Genomic DNA, 20518 nt, shown 5'->3' on the forward strand with positions numbered 1-20518 from the left:
GGATACATATCAAAGATACTTCAGGTATGGTAGTGGGAGACTAACTCAACCAAAAGATTTGATTACTTGATCATCAGTCCAACATTTAAGGTGTGATTTAGGTTGAACCGAAGTCAGTAAAACGCTCACTAAATGGATAGTCCTTCATGGTTTCTCTAACATCAACAACCAAAGTTAGAAACACTTTTCAGTATAAAAGAAACTATATCACAGAGGAAGAAACCAATCAATATAACTGGAATAACAGAAATATAATGGTGTAAATAGTATATTCATTCTCAAGAAGGCAGCCAAGTAACACAAAACGCATTAAGACAAACACAACACCCAGGTGTGTTAGGAAAGGCATGTCCTTTGAATGTAGGTGAGTATTAATAGGACTTGACAGGATCCCTTACAACTCCATGTACCCGAGCTCAAGAAAAACTAAATCAAATGAGATCAGATGCATAAAAGTAATACTGCAGTGACCGTGGGAAATGGAGAACCCATTTATGTTGGTTAAAGATGAGGTGAGTAAAGGCTAGGTGTGAAAGCAACTAGAGTAGAAACCATTACTAAATTACCATTACTAAATTTCAGCCAAAGCCGTAAGAGAAGGCACAAGCCGTGTTACATGTCAGGAGTTCTCTTAACGGACTGCTGGATAGAGAAGCCTCCTCCGTTTTCTTCCCTCTCCTGCCCCAGGTGAGGACAGGCTCATCAGCTGCCCTGTTTGTGCTCCAGGCTGGCCAGTCTGCACAACGGCAGTTCAGAATCAGACACCGCAAACATTGACTTGTCCAAAAAGCTGTTAGAGAGGCAGGAGAGGGAATGGTATTATAAGAGCAGTATGAGGTATCCCCATGTGCGGGGAAAGGCATGAGGGGAGGGGTTCTGGGACAGGCATAGCAAAGGATGTGGATATAATGTAAATCCAAAGACAGTGGGACAGTTCATTATTTCCTCTGTTCAGTTTTTTATTATTATTTGTATCTACATTTATCTCTCCTCACACTTAACGTGAGCCTTATTGAATATGGTGAAACAAACCAGCATGTCCCTCACAACTACTGTCGCTCCACTTGCAACGTTCAGGGATTGCAATCTGAATTCAAGAACACCCTGAGCAGGCCAGAAGCTGCAATCGTGACAACCATCTTTTTCTACTGCGCCAAGACATGTGACAAGCCAGAGGCAGCCTTACAGCAGGGTTCAACTACACCTGCAAAAGAGAAAACCTCAGCCAGCGAGTAGCCCCAGTGCTCATCGCTCTTGCAGGCAGTGTAAAGAGATTAGAAAAAGGATATGGATTCACAGCAAATGTGCATGTTAGTATAACTATATTTTTTTAAGCCTTGACTTGGCAAGAAAAACGTGCTCAACTGCAGAAATATAGCACTGAACAACTGTAAGGATCAGTGCATATTTCAAGGTTTCTAGGGAGAAGACTTGCTCAGCTCAAACTAACGTAGTGATGATAATGACATGCATACTGAGGAAAAGCAGAATCTGTCTCTAAGGTCTCTCCATTTCCTGAGAATCTAGTAAAGTCAACAGAATCTGAAAGTTTAGAAGAATTCTGATATTTTATCGTTATTTCTGTCTTCTGTCTTGTTGTTAAACACCATCAAATACAACTGGAATTCTCCCCAGGTACTAGGTTGATTTTGCTCAAAATCAGTGCAAAACATAATTAAGGCCAATGGGAGAAAGAACATTCCTCTTAACTAACCATCAGTAAGGAAATACAGAATCCCGCCAAAATGCAAGCAATATTCCTCTTTAATATACTAGACAACAACTAACAAAATTTATTCCTACTCTTTCTTACAGCAAAACCAAGAATTAATTGGTTTTTTCTATTTCAAGTAATAGTACCTCTCTCCCTAACCTCTCTGTTTCTTGATGTGCAGCACAGTAAACATTTAGCCTATCAAATCTATCTTCAACGCAACAATAATTCAAAGACAGGAAAGCTGAAAGTTAAACAGCATTTAAAAGCAACTCAGTAAATCCATGCCAGATCCCCGGGACTTAAAAATTAGTAATCAAAAGCAGAGCATTCAGGCTATTCTAATGTAACAAGAAATTATAAACAGAATTACTACGCTCTTTGTTGAAGAGCGCTGTAGTACCATGTATTAAAGATCATCATCCATAAATACGAGAGAAAGCATAAATTGCTCTTGTACTAATCTGGAACACTGTTTAAACAAAAGTTGTTTGTGTTCTGTTTGTCTTGTTCTTGTTTTACTAGAGACATTACAAATTCTGTTGTAAAGACAACAGTAGAGTCTCTAATCCACAAAGGCGTTTAAACCAGCTGCACACATTTTGTGGAGACATGTGCACCTTAGCACTTAAGGGAATATTTTTGAACCACGTCTCCCAGGGTGGAATATACAAGAAACTTTGAAAGGAGAAGATCCATCAGTGTTTACTTGTTGTATACTCAAAGTGTTTTATTTATTCAACACCAAAGGTACATATGTAAAACTTTCATTGCATCAGTAAATATTTATACCATTCAACTGGTAAAAATGTAACCATGTACCATAAACAGTACAGCTTTCCAGAAGACACAGCTAAAGCAGTCCTGTAAGACTGCCTTCATTTTCCCAGAAAATGCTCTATCACTACTGAAGAACTGCAACTGATGTACAACTGAGAAAATCCACATTGATCGGTGTGGACTGATCCAGAATTGGGGGTGTGTGATGGGGTGCTTGCGTTTTTTCCTTCTTTTCTTTTTGTCAAACACAACAGCATTCAAAGAATAGAGACTATGAAGTAACAGAATGAAAGACATCGCTGGCACAATAGGAAGTATGTAAAATTATGAACACAGAATATCTTAAAGCAGAACACAACCACAGGACCTACCCAGTGTGATAATTAATGCCAGCGAAAAGAGTTTATATATGCAAGTGTTCCTTTATTAGAGTTTCACATCTACACGTTCTTTGAGAATTATTTCCTCTCCTGTAGCAGTGTGAAAAACTTACAGACAGTGAGACTGACTTAGGACTTCAGACATTAAGTCCATCAAAAAAATAACACAAATGTATAAAGTTTAATCTAATTTCACTTACTTAATGCTTAATCAATTTAGGTCAAATGAAATAAATGGGTAAATGGTGTTTGCAATTGCTTAAGTTGATCTAACTTGATGGTTTGCAGAGTTAAGTCAAATTTTTCCCAACTAAAACATTGCTGAATTTCAGATGCAGAGACACTTTTCAATAGCAGAGAGATAGAAGCTGTACGGATGGTACTACAAATACATTTTTTCAGTCATTCTTATGCTCTGTGAAGTGGGTGAAAAACCCCCTCCAACTGACTTCTCTTAGGTACAGAGATCAGAGTGAACTCTTTCCTTTTTGCTGAAGTAAATGTATATACTTATATAAACAAGAAGCAGACATTGCATGAAATGTTGTTTTCAAACCTGGCATAAAATAATGTAAAATTTTGCTTTTTTTTCCTTTTAGCTTTTTCAACTATATGGTTGTACACAAAAATATTACTGTATAACACCACAGAGAATAGCACTTGACCTGCTCTTACTGGCTTGCATTTCTAACAGCAAGATCACTACTGTCTGTCACAAAAGTCGTCAGCCCATATGTTAAAAAGATAAGGACATAAGAACAAAGTCTCACTCAGTTCCGTTTTTAGAGACGCAGTGAGCAGCTGCAATAGAGGAAATACATTTTCTTCAGGCACCTCCAGGATATCAGACCTCGAGTCAGTAAATTTATCGTTAGAAAAATACGTGTCCTCTTTAAGGAATAAATTAAGCTTTTTTTTTTTTTAATCCCATAATAATGAATAATCAACCTTTTGAGTTCTATCACTTATAAAAAGATTCTCAGTCCGCAAAACTGTAAGATGTCCATATACGTTCTCCACACAATGCCAAGCAGAACTGAATTTTACTAGAGTGATGGAACAGAGAGAGAAGAGAGGCAGAAATTCTTTCCTATTTTCTTTGTTCTATCTTTCCATCTTCTCATTAGAAAAAAAACTTCTCGCATAAAGTCAGTATTAGTTAAGAACAGTGTATATTGATCTCAAACACCTAGTTTGCACGCAGCTGATGAAATTATTCCTGCATTTTTAAAGACAAAGTTTAGAAAGGTCTTTAGAACTGCTGGCATCCCTAAAATGTTTATTTCAGAACTGTCTTTCACTTTGCCACATGAGGCACCAGTCTATTACTTTTGTTAAATACCCATTTCCTAGAGATAAACCTGCAAGTGCCATTTCTAAAAGTGGATCTTTGCATGTAGCCAGGGGACGCTGATGGGTAAGTGAATACCACTTCCATACTGTAATAGGAAATGAACATTTTTGGTTGAATTAAAATCAGAACCATGTTGTTCACATGAGAGAGGACTGAGGACACTTTTTTTCATCAAATCCTGATATTTCGTTGCCTCTGTTCTTAGTAATGACTTGGTGGAAGTACTTATAAATGTTCACATACTCCTTTCCAAATAAGGCAAAGCGTGGAACACATTCTACTGAAGAAAGCCAGATCAATTACTTGCTTTATATGTTAGCAGGCTGCTTTTACCCAAACCAACGCTGTTATGCTTCAAGAGGAGATTAAAAGAACATAAACGACATCCCAAACTCCACAGTGAGAACATTGCAAAGCTTACGCAAGCTCTGTATTTCAATCTTGCGTGCCCAACATCTCTACTTTGGCGAGGCTTTTCGAGAAGTACACCATATATGGTAATTCCTCATGAAAATCTCAAACTCTTACAGTATTTTGGTCCTTTCAAGGACATTTTTCTGACAGGACTCTTAGTTACATGGTCTGCAAATGACAAAACTAGCACTTACTTTGACTGTTGGAAGATGACTGCAAGTTGCTTATTTTTATGGAAATGGATCACTGTTTTAAACAGCTAGTCTATGGTACAGAAATTTAACATATAGTTGGCTTTATAGCAATGATGGCCTGTTTTAGCAGAACTTCATAAATCCAACAGCAATATCTGCGTTTTTACTATTAAAATGAGCAAAGATCAGTACGTAAACATTTATTTGGAAAAAACAAACAAATAACCCTCCCCCATAACATCAACAGAATTATTGTATTAGAAACTCATAGAAAGCCATTTGTCAGTAAATGGGTTTGGGATCTGGACCTTGTAACAGAAGCTTCCAACAGCAGCCTGCACCTTTTGCATACTTGTTCAAATCTGGATTATTATGGCCCATCTTTCATATCATCCAAGATGAATCCCTGTCCCTAGGTAGTTTTCACACTTTTTTTTTTTTTAAATTGTGCCTACTGATCAGGTGAGAGAATTCACACAAACCCTTCAGATATTCAGTGATGAGTGCAGTAAGAACAAAAGATAATTACAAAGAGGGTAACAATAGTACTAGTTTCTAGTGAAAAGAGCTTTCCTGTGTTTTCAGTCCCATTGGAATTACTTTTCCATTTGTACTGTAGTAAAAATTATGATCATAAGCATTTATAAGAGAGATCCCCTGCTGTGAATTGGATAGGTTTCAATTTGAAGAGGGGGAAAAAAAGTAAACACCAAATTATAATGGCATTTCCTATCACAACCCTTATTTGCCTGGATCAAAAAGCAAATATTTAGTGGAGCTTTTTATCTTTGAAGATACACTCAAAGATAAGGCTAGTAAGTTCTACACAGCAGACCAAGCTTTGCATATTGTTCTTAATAATAAACTCAGTCAAGAAAAAAATTTTGCCAAAAATACAAAAGACACTTAAAAAACATGAGATAAAAGCAACTGTATTTCATCTTAACCAAAATGAAAGTGACAGCAAGAATTTAAAAATCAATGAGGGCTTTTTTGTTTTGGAAATTTAAGATGGATGCTGACTGCTAAATATAAAAAAAAAAGATAAATGAACTGATAAACAACACATGTAGAGAATGGCATCTTTCTACAGAGTTACAAAGCAGCAGGGTTTTTTTAGCTCGCAAAACTGTTGTATTTACTTTCATATGGTCAGCGCCTGCATTCTACTTGGTTAATAAAGTACAGCAAGAAGACTTACGACTTCCATATGCAATCTTAAAAAAAATTAAAGTGTAGTGCACAAATAATAAACAGATGTTTTAACTGTTCAAAGCTATAAGGGATACACATTTCAGAATAAATTGAAGAAGCCACCTGAGGAAAGTGATTGTTTAGGGCGGGAAAAGCAGATATTTCTACTAAAAATGTTAAATCAATAACCACTTTGTAACTTTGTTCAGAGTGAAAAAAAATCAAGATAGTTTAGTCTCCCTTATGATTCAACCTTAGTAGCCATTTAAGTGGCAACCATACTTATCACTGACAAATTAACTAATTTGCCAATGAAAATATGAAGTAATCAGTAACTTGGTTATTATTTAACATATTACAAACCCAAGTCTTGGGAAAAATAATCTAGACAGGTCAAATTTTAAATAAGATGGGAGTGAGAACTCTCAGCTGGGCATAACCAGCAGGAATTTGGTAGTGTGGTGCTGCAGGAGTGACTCGTGTGGCAGGAGGTCATGAGCCACCCTGTGCTGCTCATAGCCAGTTCTGAAGCTGCTGTAAGCAGCTCACCACATACCAAAACATTGCCTAGCCAGGGGAGCCATGGCACCTCTGCCCAAACATATTTAAGGAAGAGCAGCAGTCACTAGGAGGAGGGTTGTAGCCGACAGAGGGGACCCATCCTTGAAGGGCTGTGGCCTGCAGAGTCATCACAGTGCAGCTGAAGGAAACAAGATGCCAGGAGCAGCAGAAGGAAAACATCCCACACACAATCCCACCCTCCTGTGCCACCTCACCAAAGGGATTGGGACACACGATGTTAACGTGCAGTGAAAACAAGGGTAGCTGAGACTAGGAAGGGGGAGAGGAGAGGTCTTTGATCAAAGCTGAGCCTGGAAAAGGCAGGGAAAAAGGCATTTTCTTGTTTAGAGCCTTGTTTTGATCTTCTCACTACCCAAAACAGTAATACAAAGTTTTATGTTAATTGGCAAAAAATTAAATTCAGTAATAACTCCCTGAGTCAAGACTGTTAGCCTGCAACACGTGTTGCAAATTGATCATCAGGAAGAACATAGCATGTAGTTTTAAAGCATGTATTTTAAAAGGAAAATATACTTAGTGTTTGCTTCACAAAAGACTACTACAAAAAATGGTCTATTAAAATATTAGAAAGCAAACCAAGAACAGGTTCATATCTATGCACATGCAGGTCAATGAAGATGAACAAAGTTCTAACCAAACCAGCCAGCAGGCACCATGCTATCCTGATCAGGTATTCCTCATTTGTGATGGCTCAAGAAGCTTCTAACTTCTGTGCAACTACTGCAATTTTAGACTGACCACAGAAATATTCTTTACTGATTGTTTCCACAATTCACAACAGGATTCCTAAAACTTACTTTTAACAACAAAAAGCAAAGTTCTACTGCATTCTTCTCGAACTTTCTGTGAAACTTCGGATCCTGTGAGGACCTGAAGAGGCTGTCTGCTGAAACACAGTTGCTTCCAAATCAGGCTTTGGATGTATACCATGGCTATCCCATCTTGTGATGTGCAATGCAGATGCAGTAAACCAGAGAGTTTTGACCGTAACAAACATTTTTTTACTGTATATTCTTTATGCAGACAGCACTGAAACCTGAGCATCTAATTTATGCAAAGCATCCCTATTTCTAGACACCACATAAAAATTCCAGAGTACTCAGTGTTCACTATAGATATATAATTTGAAAGTATTTTTATATGAAAATTATACATGTTATACTGCTGGCACAGAATACAGCTCATTTTCCCAGTTAAGAGCTGAATAACTACAGTATGCTTGAAAGTATTTGTTTCCAATGTGCAAAAACAAGGCAATATTGGTTGATGATAGCCTAGGACATATTAAACTGCTAGACTCTTTAGATTAATTTAAATGTTCTTCTATTTAAAACAAAACAAAAACCCCTACAGTTTTTGTCCTCACTAGCTCTGGGAAGCATTAAGTGCTGCAGATGAAGTACCATCTCCGTTTAGAAGGTTAGCTTTATCTCCTGGATCTAGTATTTGCCTGCGCTGTTCTGACTTCACACCTGCTCTTACAAACATGCAGTTACATGTACGTATTTGGGACACAAACACAAATTTGTGTTCCAAAATTAAGTTACAGGTTATAAATACCCACTCTTACACTAATTAGATTAAATACCATTAAGCAGATCAAGCTGAAACTCACTCCCTCCTCCCCCTCATTCTGCGTCCCCCACTTCTTGACTAATCAGTTCTTTCTGGTAAAATCTGAAAGTTTTCCAATTCTCCCTCTGGAGTATTCTTTAGCATCCCTACCAAAAACACGTGCTAGAAGAATCAGCTAGTCAAAGCACGATTTGCCTTTTTACACACACAACATCGGAATTTCAAAAGCACTCATGCTGACTTTGTGGGATTTGTGCTACTCTACTATTAAGATTTTCACGATCGTCTAACCAACATCACATCCTTGCTCTCTCCATCCAAGGGACCAACTTGAAGGGTAATTAAACAACTTTCCACCCGTTACAGATGTAGGCTAGAGCTGTCTCACATTAACTGTCACTGAGCTTTGGGTCTTGTGAGTGCTGAGTCCTTGTTATGGACTTTTGATGCTGGAAGTGGGAGTGTTTCTGCTCCTTCACTTCTGGCCACAGAAGTTCATTCCCCTCCGTTCTTCCTGCTCCGGTGCTTGTCAGCCCTTCTGTGACCCAAGTTTAACTTACTACACCAGCAAAAACTAGACTGGCAATTTTTCTTCTGGGTTAGTTTTCTGCCAGGTTATTTAGTTGCATCAGCTCATGGAAGTGTCTGACAAGAGCCAAACCAACACAAAGGAGAGCTGCTATTCTGGCTCGCTGCCTCCTCAAACTGCAGCCCCACTATGTATTTTGGAGGCCGCCTGATCACAACTGCTGAAGAAGCAGCTGTTCTACTTGCTAAGCAGAAGAATATCCAAACAAGGCTGTGCAGAAAGTTTGTAACATATGAATATATCTTACTCCGTATTTTTTCCTCATTTTTATGGTACAAAATCCATTTAAAGCATATACAGTAAAGCTCTTTATCTAAGGGGGGATGGTGTGGAAAAGAATAAAAATAAAATACAATATTTGGCTGACGATAGCTTTTCCCCAGTCCCACTTATCTACTGAGCAAATACCACATTAAATTAAAGGTGGTGGTGGTGGGGTATTTGTTGCTCCAAGTTCAAGCTGCTCACTCCCTGTACACTTAAAGGATAGTCATCTCCTTACTATATTAACACCTCCAACTTTATTTCGCATGTTCTTAAAACCACTAATATAGTAAAACTGAATAGGTAACGAAGCACGAGATGCGATTACATTTATTTAAAATAATCCCTCAAGAACTGACAAAATAGTTGTTGTAATTGCTTATGTCTCAGGAGCATTCAAGTCAGCTGCCTCAAAAAAGAAAAAAATATTTAAAAATCATAATTTTAAAGGAAGAGTGCAGAACTTAACTATTCATTCAATTACTTACCGATCAAGATTTGACCCGTCTTCATTGCTGAACTACCTGGCACCAAGCCATGTACTACAAGCCTCTCTTCACCAATTCCTCTGATGACTTTATCCTTCCTGCCTTTTTTTTCTGCTCTTCTGCTGCTCCATGAAGACTGATGGACAATCCCTACTAAGGTCTCCAGTAGCCTGTGCTGTTCATCTTCTCCAGCACTGTACAGTTTTCTGGGATTTACATAAACATATACATCTTTGTATTTTTGCTGAACAGTGACACCCATTTTCTGAGCAGACTGGTGTTTCAATATGGAAGTAGGACCAGCGGCGTGCACATTACAGCTTCCACTGCCTTTCTTACCAGAATGCTTTGGTAAAAGATTCTTCTTTTTTAATATTTTGGTCAATTTCTTCAGTTCATACTTTTTTTCTTTTCGTGTTCCCTCTTGAATAACTTCAGCTTCATTTTCACGAAACCTAACATGATTCACTGCCGGCATTTCTGGACAGCTGTTCTGAAGCAGAGTTTCTTCTTCGCTTTCACTCAATTCTAAATAAAATAATTCCCCATTTTTCTGCACACCATCCAACCACTCAGGCTCAAGGTCACTGGGAAAGAAAGAAGAATGATCAGTGACAGCTCTGATAAGAAAGACTGCTATGCAAGCGATTACTTCAAGTAGGGAAGGGATAAGGAGGGTGCAAGAAAAAAAAGGAAAAAAATAAAGTTGCCTCCTGAATATTGAAAGCTCTACTGCTTTAAATTTGCCATGAGGGTAAGAGCTCTTCTCAGACAAGTGATGGATATGGCAAGGAAAGGCATCCCTCCCAGATGTTAAAAGAGTTTCTTCGAATGCCTTACAAGAAAACAACCATTGCAAAAAGCAGTATTCCCTTTTCTGAAAGCAAACCAAAAAAACCACCCCCAAATGATTTATTTCATATACAAGTTTTAAGTAGTAATTACATTCAAGGGCACGAGGGGGCTTTCTCTTAGGAAAAAAACCAAACCACCCTATTTGTTCTCTCATTTTTTCCCTTATGCAATTATAAGGAGGATCGTACTGCAAGCCCTTTGGAAAGATAAGAATAACATTTTACAATCACCTCAATACACAAAAAATCTTAAGACAAAACCTAGGTAACACTTTTTAAGACAAATTCAAAATAGCATATTCAAGCTCCCATGCAAAAACACACAACAAAAATGTAAAAAGGTAGAACTAGAAAAAGTTCTAGCAGCTGGAGTGGATCACTTCAAGTTACTAGCAACAAGCTGCTGCAAAGAAAAGGCAAGGCGACTACAGGATGTATCAACAGTATCACCATCTGCACAGTGCAAAAAATTTTTTGTCCTAATTTGGCAATGGCGATGTGTCAACCATGTCCAGTTTTGCATAGTACATTTTAAGAAAGATGTAATAACTGGAAAAAGCCCAAAGCAAAGAGACAAATAGTAAGTAGTTAATAAACATGTTTTAAAGGGAAAGAGACTGAAGGAAATCATACTCTTTTGGCTGAGAAAAAAAACCAAACAAACAAACAGAAAATGATAGCTGAGAGGCAACAAGTCAAATGGTCCATTCCCCCACCCCAAAATGAACCCCAGAGTATTAAGGATGAGGATCAGTTATCGTCAAAGTAGGAGTACTCAGTGATTTCATTTATCAGAGTATTTAAGCTAAATATTAAGAGAGGTTTTTGATCACACACACACAAATCAGCATTAGCAGGTGATGTAAGGGACACCTGGGATGTTCTGTATGGAAGATTTTCAGGAACAGACAAGACCAGTTCATTCTCCCTGACTTCTTGCTCTGAATCTGAGATTGCATTGATAAAAATCAAATAAGGAAAAGCTAGAATGGAAACTTAGATAATTGTTTAAAGTTGCTTACATTCATGTACTTCATACTAGAACTAGCTAATTTTAACAAATAGAGGATGCAAGTTTTGTTTAAAACTAGAATTATATAATTCAAATAGAGCATTAACTTGAATACACAGATAAATGATACAGCTTCAAAGTTTAGCTGAACAGCTAACATTATACAAACACTGCACCACAGCACCTTTAAGGGCTCAGAGAGGATCTGGCTGGACTAAGAATATAGAAAACATTGGCATTTTCTTCCTGGAACCCCAGCGACTTAAGAGAAGTCTATGGATGTTGCAGACAGGAAGAAACATCACATACTTCCTCTGAATTTATTAATTATTTTGCCCAAGTTGATAGTTCTAAAAGAAGAACTACCACTTGTGATAATTTGGCTATTCCTGATGGTCATGGGTAAGTCAAAGTTTGCATCTTCTACAGAGTTTTAATCAAGATCTTGAGTATCTTACTCAAAAAAGTATCAGAATGATAACACCACCTAAAGGCTGTTCAGGCCAGACAGTTATTTGATCCAACATCTCACAAAAGGTGGTATGTAAGAAATAATATGATAGACTTTTTCCTTGATTATTTTTTTATTTTTAAAAAAAGTACTCCTGCATTCCGATACATGCAAGCAAAACTGGGAAAAACCAAAAATTGATAAAGGAAACATTAGAAATTTACAAAAAATAACCTTTGCATTAGCAGAAACTCCTGTGATGGATGATAGCCTTTTTATTCCCTCTTAAAAAGGGATTGCACTCTTTGGAAAAGCTCTTTCTTCTTTGGGGTAGATGTCAAAATTTCAGCTCAGATGCATACACTCATGTTCTCCAGCTTCATCATGTATTTTTATTAGAACCTACTATATGGACCAAGAAAAAAAAAAAAAAGGCTTGTGTGTGGTGTTTACACTGGGTCCACTCAAACAGAAGCACTCCAGAGAGAAGGGCTGTCAAGGAGGAGCACATATGGCAAAGCCACTCTGTGCACGTAAGCTGATGAAGACAGAAGACTGAAGAAGCATCACAATGGCATGAATTGCTCTCTCTGAAGACATTTTCATGAGTGTACTGTAAGGGAACTATCGCTTTCTGAATAAAGATCCATACAGACATCTAAAAAAGCAAAGTCTGAAACAAGAAATCTAGACCTGTGACAACAGTTTTTTTCCCTAATGCTGTAGTTTCACAATTTATTTAAACCAAGCTAAAAAAAAAAATAAATCATAGAATTGTTAGGGTTGGAACGGACCTTAAAGATCATCTATTTCCAACCCCCCTGCCATGGGCAGGGACATCTCCCACTAGATCAGGTTGCTCAGAGCCCCATCCAGCCTGGCCTTAAAAACTTCCAGGGATGGGGCTTCCACCACCTCTCTGGCTAACCTGTTCCAGTGTCTCACCACCCTCACGGTGAAGAACTTCTTCCTAACATCCAGTCTGAATCGTCCCATCTCTAGTTTTAATCCATTCCCTCTAGTCCTACCATTACCCGACAAATAAATATCTCATTTCCATCTCTCTTCCCTTGTGCCAAAGCAAGCACTTACACAATAACCTGAGCTTCTATACACATCTGGAAGCTTCAGTCAAGGATCTAAAAGTCTGGAAGACCCACATTCCTTGAAGAGCGGTTTCACTGATCCCCCACACATATTTCTTCTTTGGGAGAAATGTCTGAAAAACTGTGCCAATTGAAAGAGTCCATGAGTAGAACAAACATATACTAGAAATGAAGGATCCAAGTTCTGATTCTAAAGCAAGAGAAGACTCTTCTCACTCATGGAAACTGACAAACAATAAACAGTTTACATCTATGAGCCTTGTTTTCAAGCAATTAAAGAAAACAACAAATCAAGGGTTAAGTATTTTTAAATTCCACCATACAATACTTTGCAGAAGTTAAGATCATCATCATCTTTAGTTTCCCAACCTTTGCCTATGCAACAACAAAGTATAGCTTCATACTGCGGTATCAATTTGGTACATGCAAAGCTGCCATCCTCTTAATAGCTACAGCTGCCTAGAGGCATTCTGATCCATTGCAATTAGCAAATGTGACAGGAAAAGTTAAACTCTTAAAATAGACAAAATTATAAAAAAACCCCAAACCAACACTTCTTTCACAATGGCATATGTAAGCTTTCACTTCACAGCTCTGTCTGAAAATAGGCCTTGCACAAAATGACAGGGGTCTGACAAAGAACCACTCGTATCACCCTTACTTCTACCCTCGCGTGAATGCTCCTTGGTGTATCTTGGTGTGTCCACGTTAGCTGTGGTATCAAGCAGCGCAGTTTCAACTGTCAGGAGTTTATTCTGTAAGTCTGTAACTTTGAATTCAGAAAACCATTCCCAAAATTTTTCCTTCTTTAATTTAATCAAATATGGCTGATTATAACACATGCAGATCATCTACAGAGGAACAAATGCCATTATATTAAAATAGCTGAGAGACCTTTCTTTGTACCTGTTACTTTGCAAAACTCTACTGTTTCTTCCCTCCCTTTTCATTACAAGTCACATCTTAGCCTCCTGTTTCTGTGCTCAGAAGGCTGGAGTTTTAGAGGTCCAACAGCAGAAACCATCTGCACCTAAAATTAAAGCTTCACAGTTCTGTTGATGCAGTGATTGGAAAGATGCATTTCAATTTATCCAACGGTACCATACATTAAGTTTTGTATTGAAAACTGTGTAACACAGCTTTATCCCTTGAACACATATAAAGAATGCCAGCAAATAAGCATTTTAGATGAAAGAATTAGAAAAGAAAAAGAACACCAAACACAATAAATAAATAAACAAGCATGGCTTCAAACAGAAATGTGTTACAGCTGAGTTCTGGCTTATAAACACAGGAACAAATTTAGGTAGCTATACATCCAACAGCTATGTCTTTCACTGAGCCAGAGATATGGGACAACTACAAAACAAAATATACTTAAACACACTTCAGACCTCTCCCTCGTCTTCTTCGCTGCATTACATAACGAAAATAACATGCCAAATAAAATGCCATTGATTAGATCTGGAAATACACATTTGAACTGTCAAGCAGAGTTGCTTTAATACAGGGGGCAAAGAGTAAATTTTTGTACACACTGAAAAAAAAGAAATAAAAGAAAACCCCAGTGGTTGCATATATGACTTTAAAATACGTATTGGTATTACAGAGCTGTCTCCTCACCTACCATTTCCCAAAAGGCACTAGAATAGTAAGGCTCACTAGAATAGTAAGGCTGCATCCCCGATGCTAAAACATTTATAAATACATGAGGGAAGCCCTTCTTTCCCTTCTCCGTCTCAGGCAGTGCCCAGCCGGGCCAGAGGGATCAACCCGGCGGCTGAACTAACGCTGTCGCCTCCCACCTCGCTTTGGGGTTTCAGCCTCACAAAGCACAACGCGTTCTCTGCTACTAAAACCAGCACGACGCCACACACAGTAACGGGCGGGGGACCCCGCTCGGCCACGGCCCACCCACCGCCTCCTCGGCGGGGCAGCCTGACGAGAGGGAAAACACCCCCCACCCCGGTCCCCTCCCTCCGCCGACCCGCTCCTTACTCGGAGCTGGCGGACAGCGAGGTGGCACAGGAGCCGGTCTCGCTGCTGCTGCTGCTGCCGCCGGTGCCTGCACTCTCAACGCCTTCTCCCCTCAGCGCCTCCATCCCCTCAGCCACCGAGCTCCCACGGTCCCCCCCGGACGCCATGACACCCGCACCCCAGCGCGCCGGGACGGCACGTGACCCGCCTCTGACTCTTCCCATTGGCGGGCCCGGCCCGGCGCCATGGAAACGGCGGGGGGAAGCCTGAAGGGGCGGGGTTGTCGCGCGCGCTGAAGGTTAACGGTTGCTGGGTTGCCGCGTGCACTGAACGTTAATGGTCGCGGTGCCGCCTGTGAGGAGAATCCCGCCACCGGCAACGGGCCTCGGAGCACTGGGCTTCGACAAGCAGTAGTTACGCTGCCCGTCTCGGGAAGGAGGTAAATTAAAGTTTTGCCTGCCTCCTTTGGCTGGCAAGAATAATAACTAACGTTTCAAAGAGCCCAACCTCGCTGTTTACTTCTTCAAAACAAACAGCCGAATCTCAGCAGGCGCTTGAAAGTGTTTCAGTGGGTCAATATAGAACACATAATGAAGAACAGACTATTTATTTAGTGGTCTGATATCAAGGTCTCAGCAACAGTCCCATAAAAGGGACTATTAATGAAACTCAGTCCTGGGGCGAGCCTCAAAGCATTGCCTATAATCAAAAGTTGATTTGGAGAAAGAAACATGAGGTAAATAGTAATTTTCATCAAGTCAAATGGCTAGCAGTGGAATACTTTTGTGCTTTATGTTATTATAATCATTTAAAGAGTTGTGAGAAACTAAGATAACTTCTCTTTAGGTTAGTCAGAAAAGCAGTTAGGTTAAGAAGGAGAGGCAAGGATGCGAGACAGACACAAGCTAGATGACTTGGCACCTTAAAGCAGTCAATGCAGTCTACAAATGCAAAATCATGCACAGTTAAGAGACAGAGAAAAAAAAAAACCTACTCAGTTTTCAGGACTTAAATTATTCACATCCATGAAAAACAAGACCCATGGCAACCCCGCAGACAACTTGCTGTGTAGCTATGTCAGTAAACCTATCAGGACACGCATGGTGAATAAGGAGAGGGATGGAGAATAATTGTTGGAACATTTTTAATGCGTTGGATTTAATCTCTGCTCAGTGGGATATTTGCACAGCTTCAGCAGTGAGGTTTTATGGTGCTGGAGCACTATGTAGGAGTCACAGAATTCTGGTATGAAATTCCTGTGCTTGAAACTGGTTTAGGGAAGTGTTTGTTAATAAGTGTGATTTCAAGTGAACTGTCAGTCAGAAATATTTTGGACTCAGATCCTTCTAATTAAGCTTCAACTGGAGCAGTTAAAGATACCTATATTAAATTTTGTGGCCATTCTGGAGTGCTTGTTCAAGACCTGATTTTACAGATAAGTCACTGTTGCGTGGATTTTACAACTACAAACCCATCCAAAGGAGGCAACAGAAACATTCCCTATCTAAAGAAAAAAAAATATTGTTCTAATATGGTTTCATCCAGTTTAGGACAGAATATGGTAGATAATTTAAGTTTTTTTCCTATCTGAGCTGGCAACAACCACTTCACACAAAGTATATAATCCATGCACGGTAGACAATTCTTTGAAAAAACAAAAGAATCAGATCTTTGGTTGTTTCCAATTGCCAGAATGCAAGATATGCAACAACTTTCATTCTTTCTATCACTTCCAGAACAACAGGTGGAAAAAATATTTCAAAAGTACACCACCTCCCAAACAATTTACCCTGTGAAAACAAAATAGTTTGCATAAACAACGTTTTCCAAAGAGGCTCATGAGTTATGATTTTCTAAGAGGAATGCTGCAGGAGTTAGAATTTTAATAGAGGTAGGTGAGATACACTGTCCCGCCCTCCCTAATTCTGCTTATATTTGCAAGCACTTTAAATACACCAAACAGCACACTGAAGTGTTTCTGTAGAGAAGTGATAGTCTATGCCAGATGGTTCTGTATTAGTTATGTTAAATTTCACTGAGTTCAAGAGTTGGTTAATTGTTTCCAGTTGTTTGCTCAATAAGTGAGAAATACAGACTCTCTAAAAAGGAGGCAGCAGTCTTACACTACTTGCTATTTTATAGGGATAACCATATCATGAAGGAAAGGATGATGGAAGATTTTGGTCCGCTGAGAGAGGTAGTTGGGAGTCACCTAAGTATTTTTCTGAAATAAATGTAGAGTTTTTGCTGCTGTGGGAACAATGAAGATCGCAAGACATAATATATCTCACACAGCAGGATTTTATTTTAGTGAAGACACAGATTTTCCCACACAATCCCTCTTGAGAGGAAAGCCTCTCATTTCTTGTGCATAAATATTAGGAAAAGACTTGAAATAATTTGTCTTCTGGCAGATCCTTTACACTTAGTCCAAGTAGTTGGGCTGATGCTTCTCACTAAGGAACCCGCAAGCCTTCTATGCCAGGTTGCTGTTATTAACAAGCAGATGGTAAAAATTTGCCACAGGGCATCACTGGCATCAATACTACTCACCCTTACTGGACAACTGGTTAATGAGCATTTAAAAGTGGATAATTAAAAAGCATTCTCTTTCGCCTTAAGGTTGTTCTGATTAGCTGTTCCTGCAGGGAACTAAATCCATGTGTGGAAATTCATTTCAGAACAAGAGTTCCTTGTTAGTTTTTTGGCTTAACGTGCTTCAAAAGCTGTTGTGCTTTAAAAATAACAGTCTACCTTGATCCACATTTATATTTAGGAGTAGATCGTAGTTAAAAGAGGACAGTGTGTAGGACACACCGAAGAGATATACTGGTCCTTTCTAATAAAGGAGGAAAATAACTGGGGTGTAACTCTATTTTTTGGTACTGTTGCATCAATGCTTATGAACCCCTACTCCAACCACTGTCCGGTTTAAACTACTAACCTTTTTTCATTGTTCCATACTGACAGCTGACTTTTTCAACCCGATGATGAAGAAATGAGGCTGGAGTTATAGTCTTTCCTAGCAGCTACATGGAAGAGCACAGGGAATTTTAGGATTAGTGTTTATGGCTATTCTAACTTGTCCTGTTTGGTTTTGTATTGTCGTGCCTGATCTTAAAAATTTTACCAGGACCTATGATCACTCCTGATGTGCCAGACTGATGTCACCGATTCAGATTCAGCAGGCATGTTTGGCCTGAATCGTGGATGTAGCTGAGCTCTTTTCAACACAGTGCTGAGAACTGGGACAGTGTTATGACTCTGGTACACTGGGGCAAACTAACGCTCCCTCTGCTATCAGTGAATGCTACCTGATATTTAGGACTTCCCAGTTTATACCTGTGAGGTGCCAATGTGCTATCCAGGAATTGTATCAGAGCCCTGATTTTTCAGCAATCTCCCCTCTTCAGGGTCATTCCCCCTCCTAGATTCCAGCGTGGGTAAGGAAGAGCACAGACTGTGGTGCTGTCTCTGTACTATCTAAACTGGGAGAATTCTCTAACAACTGGATCTGCCAGCTTTCTGGCTCTTTTGTACAGCGTAAGCACTATAAACAGGCCACAATAATACTGTGAGACAAATCTCACTGGGATATACCTGGACTATAGTTGAATCTGTCTTTCTTACACTGCCTATGTGTATCAACAGCATTTTAAGTGTCTCTCTGCTTTCCCCCGGTCCTTCCATACTTCAAATTATAGCTCTACATTATTGATAAAGAAATAAGAAGGCCTAAGTGACTTTTATTGTTTCATTTTTTTTCCTTTCTGCTTGTTTTCAAATCAGATAATATTTCCAGGAAGGCTCTATCAACAACTGGACAGACTTAACATGATCTAGTAGAGATATAACATGATACATTACAAGCAGATAAAACTTAAGAGGAAAATATTTTCATTTTTGTTTGACAGTTCTGTTTCTTGCTGCTAACACCTGCTTTACTCAAACATCTGAAGAAAAACTAACAGAAAATCTGGATTGCTAAAGAGTGACATTTCAGAATTTCCAGCTATTGATTCCTATTGATTTTTCATTCCTCCAGAGCACAGCATCAGCAAAAATGAGACAGAAATAAGTTCTTTTTTCAAGATTAATGACAACAATACAGCTTTCCCCTACCCCGCCAAATTCTTTCTTTACTTATGAGACAAAAGGCACACTTCACAGGCCCTCCTTTATAAATATGATTTTGTGATTACAAGGTTTACATAAAACTACATGAATAAGACTGCGGTTACAAAATCTTCTGTTCACAGCTTTTCTGCCATTACTGCATAGAGGCCATCCATAGCAAAGTGACATGAATTCAACAGTTATACTGGACCGTCATTTTAATTGGGATATTTACATATAAACAGACTAAATGGAGAATGAAAGCTGCCTTTGTGACCAAAAGAACAGAAATTTTGTGAGAAAGCTCTCTAGTGCTCAATAAATGAAATAGCCCATTCTTTGACTTTTTAACCTTTCTGTATCAACTTCCTTCTATGCAACTGGATCATAGAAAGTATTTTAGAAGAAAAACATAAACCCAACAGAAGACAGCCATGAAGAGTTCAGGAAGACTAGTTCAGCCCATCTCATTCTTTTGGAAAACAGTCTTACAGAGTTAAGAGTTCCCTCTAGCATGAAAAACAGCTGTAATTTCAAATAAGATTTTTCATACTGTTTTTACTTCCCTTTAAATCTCCAGACTTTTTTTTAGGATCACCTGCTATGCATAGCAGGCATGTCAAGCATGAAAGAAAACCATTATTTGCAGTCAGTCAACATGCAAATGTTTCAAGTATGAATAGTACCTTATTACACTGAAAGTATACTTATATATGCAATACCATGGGTCAGTATGTTTTTAATCCAACTTTGAAAGGGAACATTTGCTGTGAAGGCACTGACAAATGCATGCATAGGGTGTCAGATACCAGAGGGTCCCCTGGTAGCACATGGGCACATTTATTGCTTATCAAGCAGCTTCAGAGTGCAATGTAGGAACAGGCTGATTATGGTGTGCCCTTCTTGCTGCACTCTGTTTTCATCCTCAGTGTTCATAGGAATAGATTTTAAACAACTATTCAGCTTTATGCCTTGAGCTAGATAGAAGCTGAGTTAATAATTAGTTTCTATAGAGAGAGTTGTTTGGAGTTGTCAGTCAGAGAGAGTGTATTTTTTCTCTGCAGTAGGAAATAAATCAATGTAGCCGAGAAAACATGTTAGGAAATAGGCACTTCACAGAACAACTGGAGATGAGCCTCTCTTGGACACTGCTGAATGGGGTGGTGGTGTTTTCCTTGTAAAGTTTAAGCGTCTCTCAGCCAGTGCAAAGAAAATGGCATTGATGGTAGCTTTAAAAGTCCTGCACTGGCCTATTGGGTAAGATCTTATTGTCGAGATTTCTTTGTGGGGGGATACCGTGGAGAATTGCAAGTTAGGGATGGTGAAGGCAGGGGAAAAAGCAGCTTCTTCTCGTGCAGCGTGCCTCCTGCACATCCTCTTAAGGAGTGCCTATCTTGGATTTGCATGCGAGTTAAGATATTTTTCTTTTCCTTCTCTTAAGGAAGAGTCCAAAATGCTTATGGAATCGATGCGA

The 20518-nt window shown here is 39.0% G+C and overlaps 1 protein-coding gene across 3 annotated transcripts in view; it reads right to left on the reverse strand.

Moving 5' to 3' along the window:
* Nucleotides 1-20518, reverse strand: part of INTU (inturned planar cell polarity protein) — a 54632-nt gene that overhangs the window by 33538 nt on the left and 576 nt on the right. The window contains exons 1-3 of one of the 3 annotated variants that reach the window (XM_063335753.1): nucleotides 14950-15090; nucleotides 12080-12250; nucleotides 9529-10115 (exon numbers count right to left, since the gene is read on the reverse strand). In XM_063335753.1, the coding sequence (XP_063191823.1) occupies nucleotides 9529-10115; nucleotides 12080-12087 (595 nt within the window). In that variant the 5' untranslated portion in view covers nucleotides 12088-12250; nucleotides 14950-15090. Of the gene's footprint in view, nucleotides 1-9528; nucleotides 10116-12079; nucleotides 12251-14949; nucleotides 15096-20518 lie in introns of those variants that run through there. The other 2 variants (XM_063335750.1, XM_063335752.1) reach the window with 2 other exon arrangements.

Source organism: Chroicocephalus ridibundus, chromosome 5, assembly GCF_963924245.1.
Source record: "Chroicocephalus ridibundus chromosome 5, bChrRid1.1, whole genome shotgun sequence".
Lineage (NCBI taxonomy): Eukaryota > Metazoa > Chordata > Aves > Charadriiformes > Laridae > Chroicocephalus > Chroicocephalus ridibundus.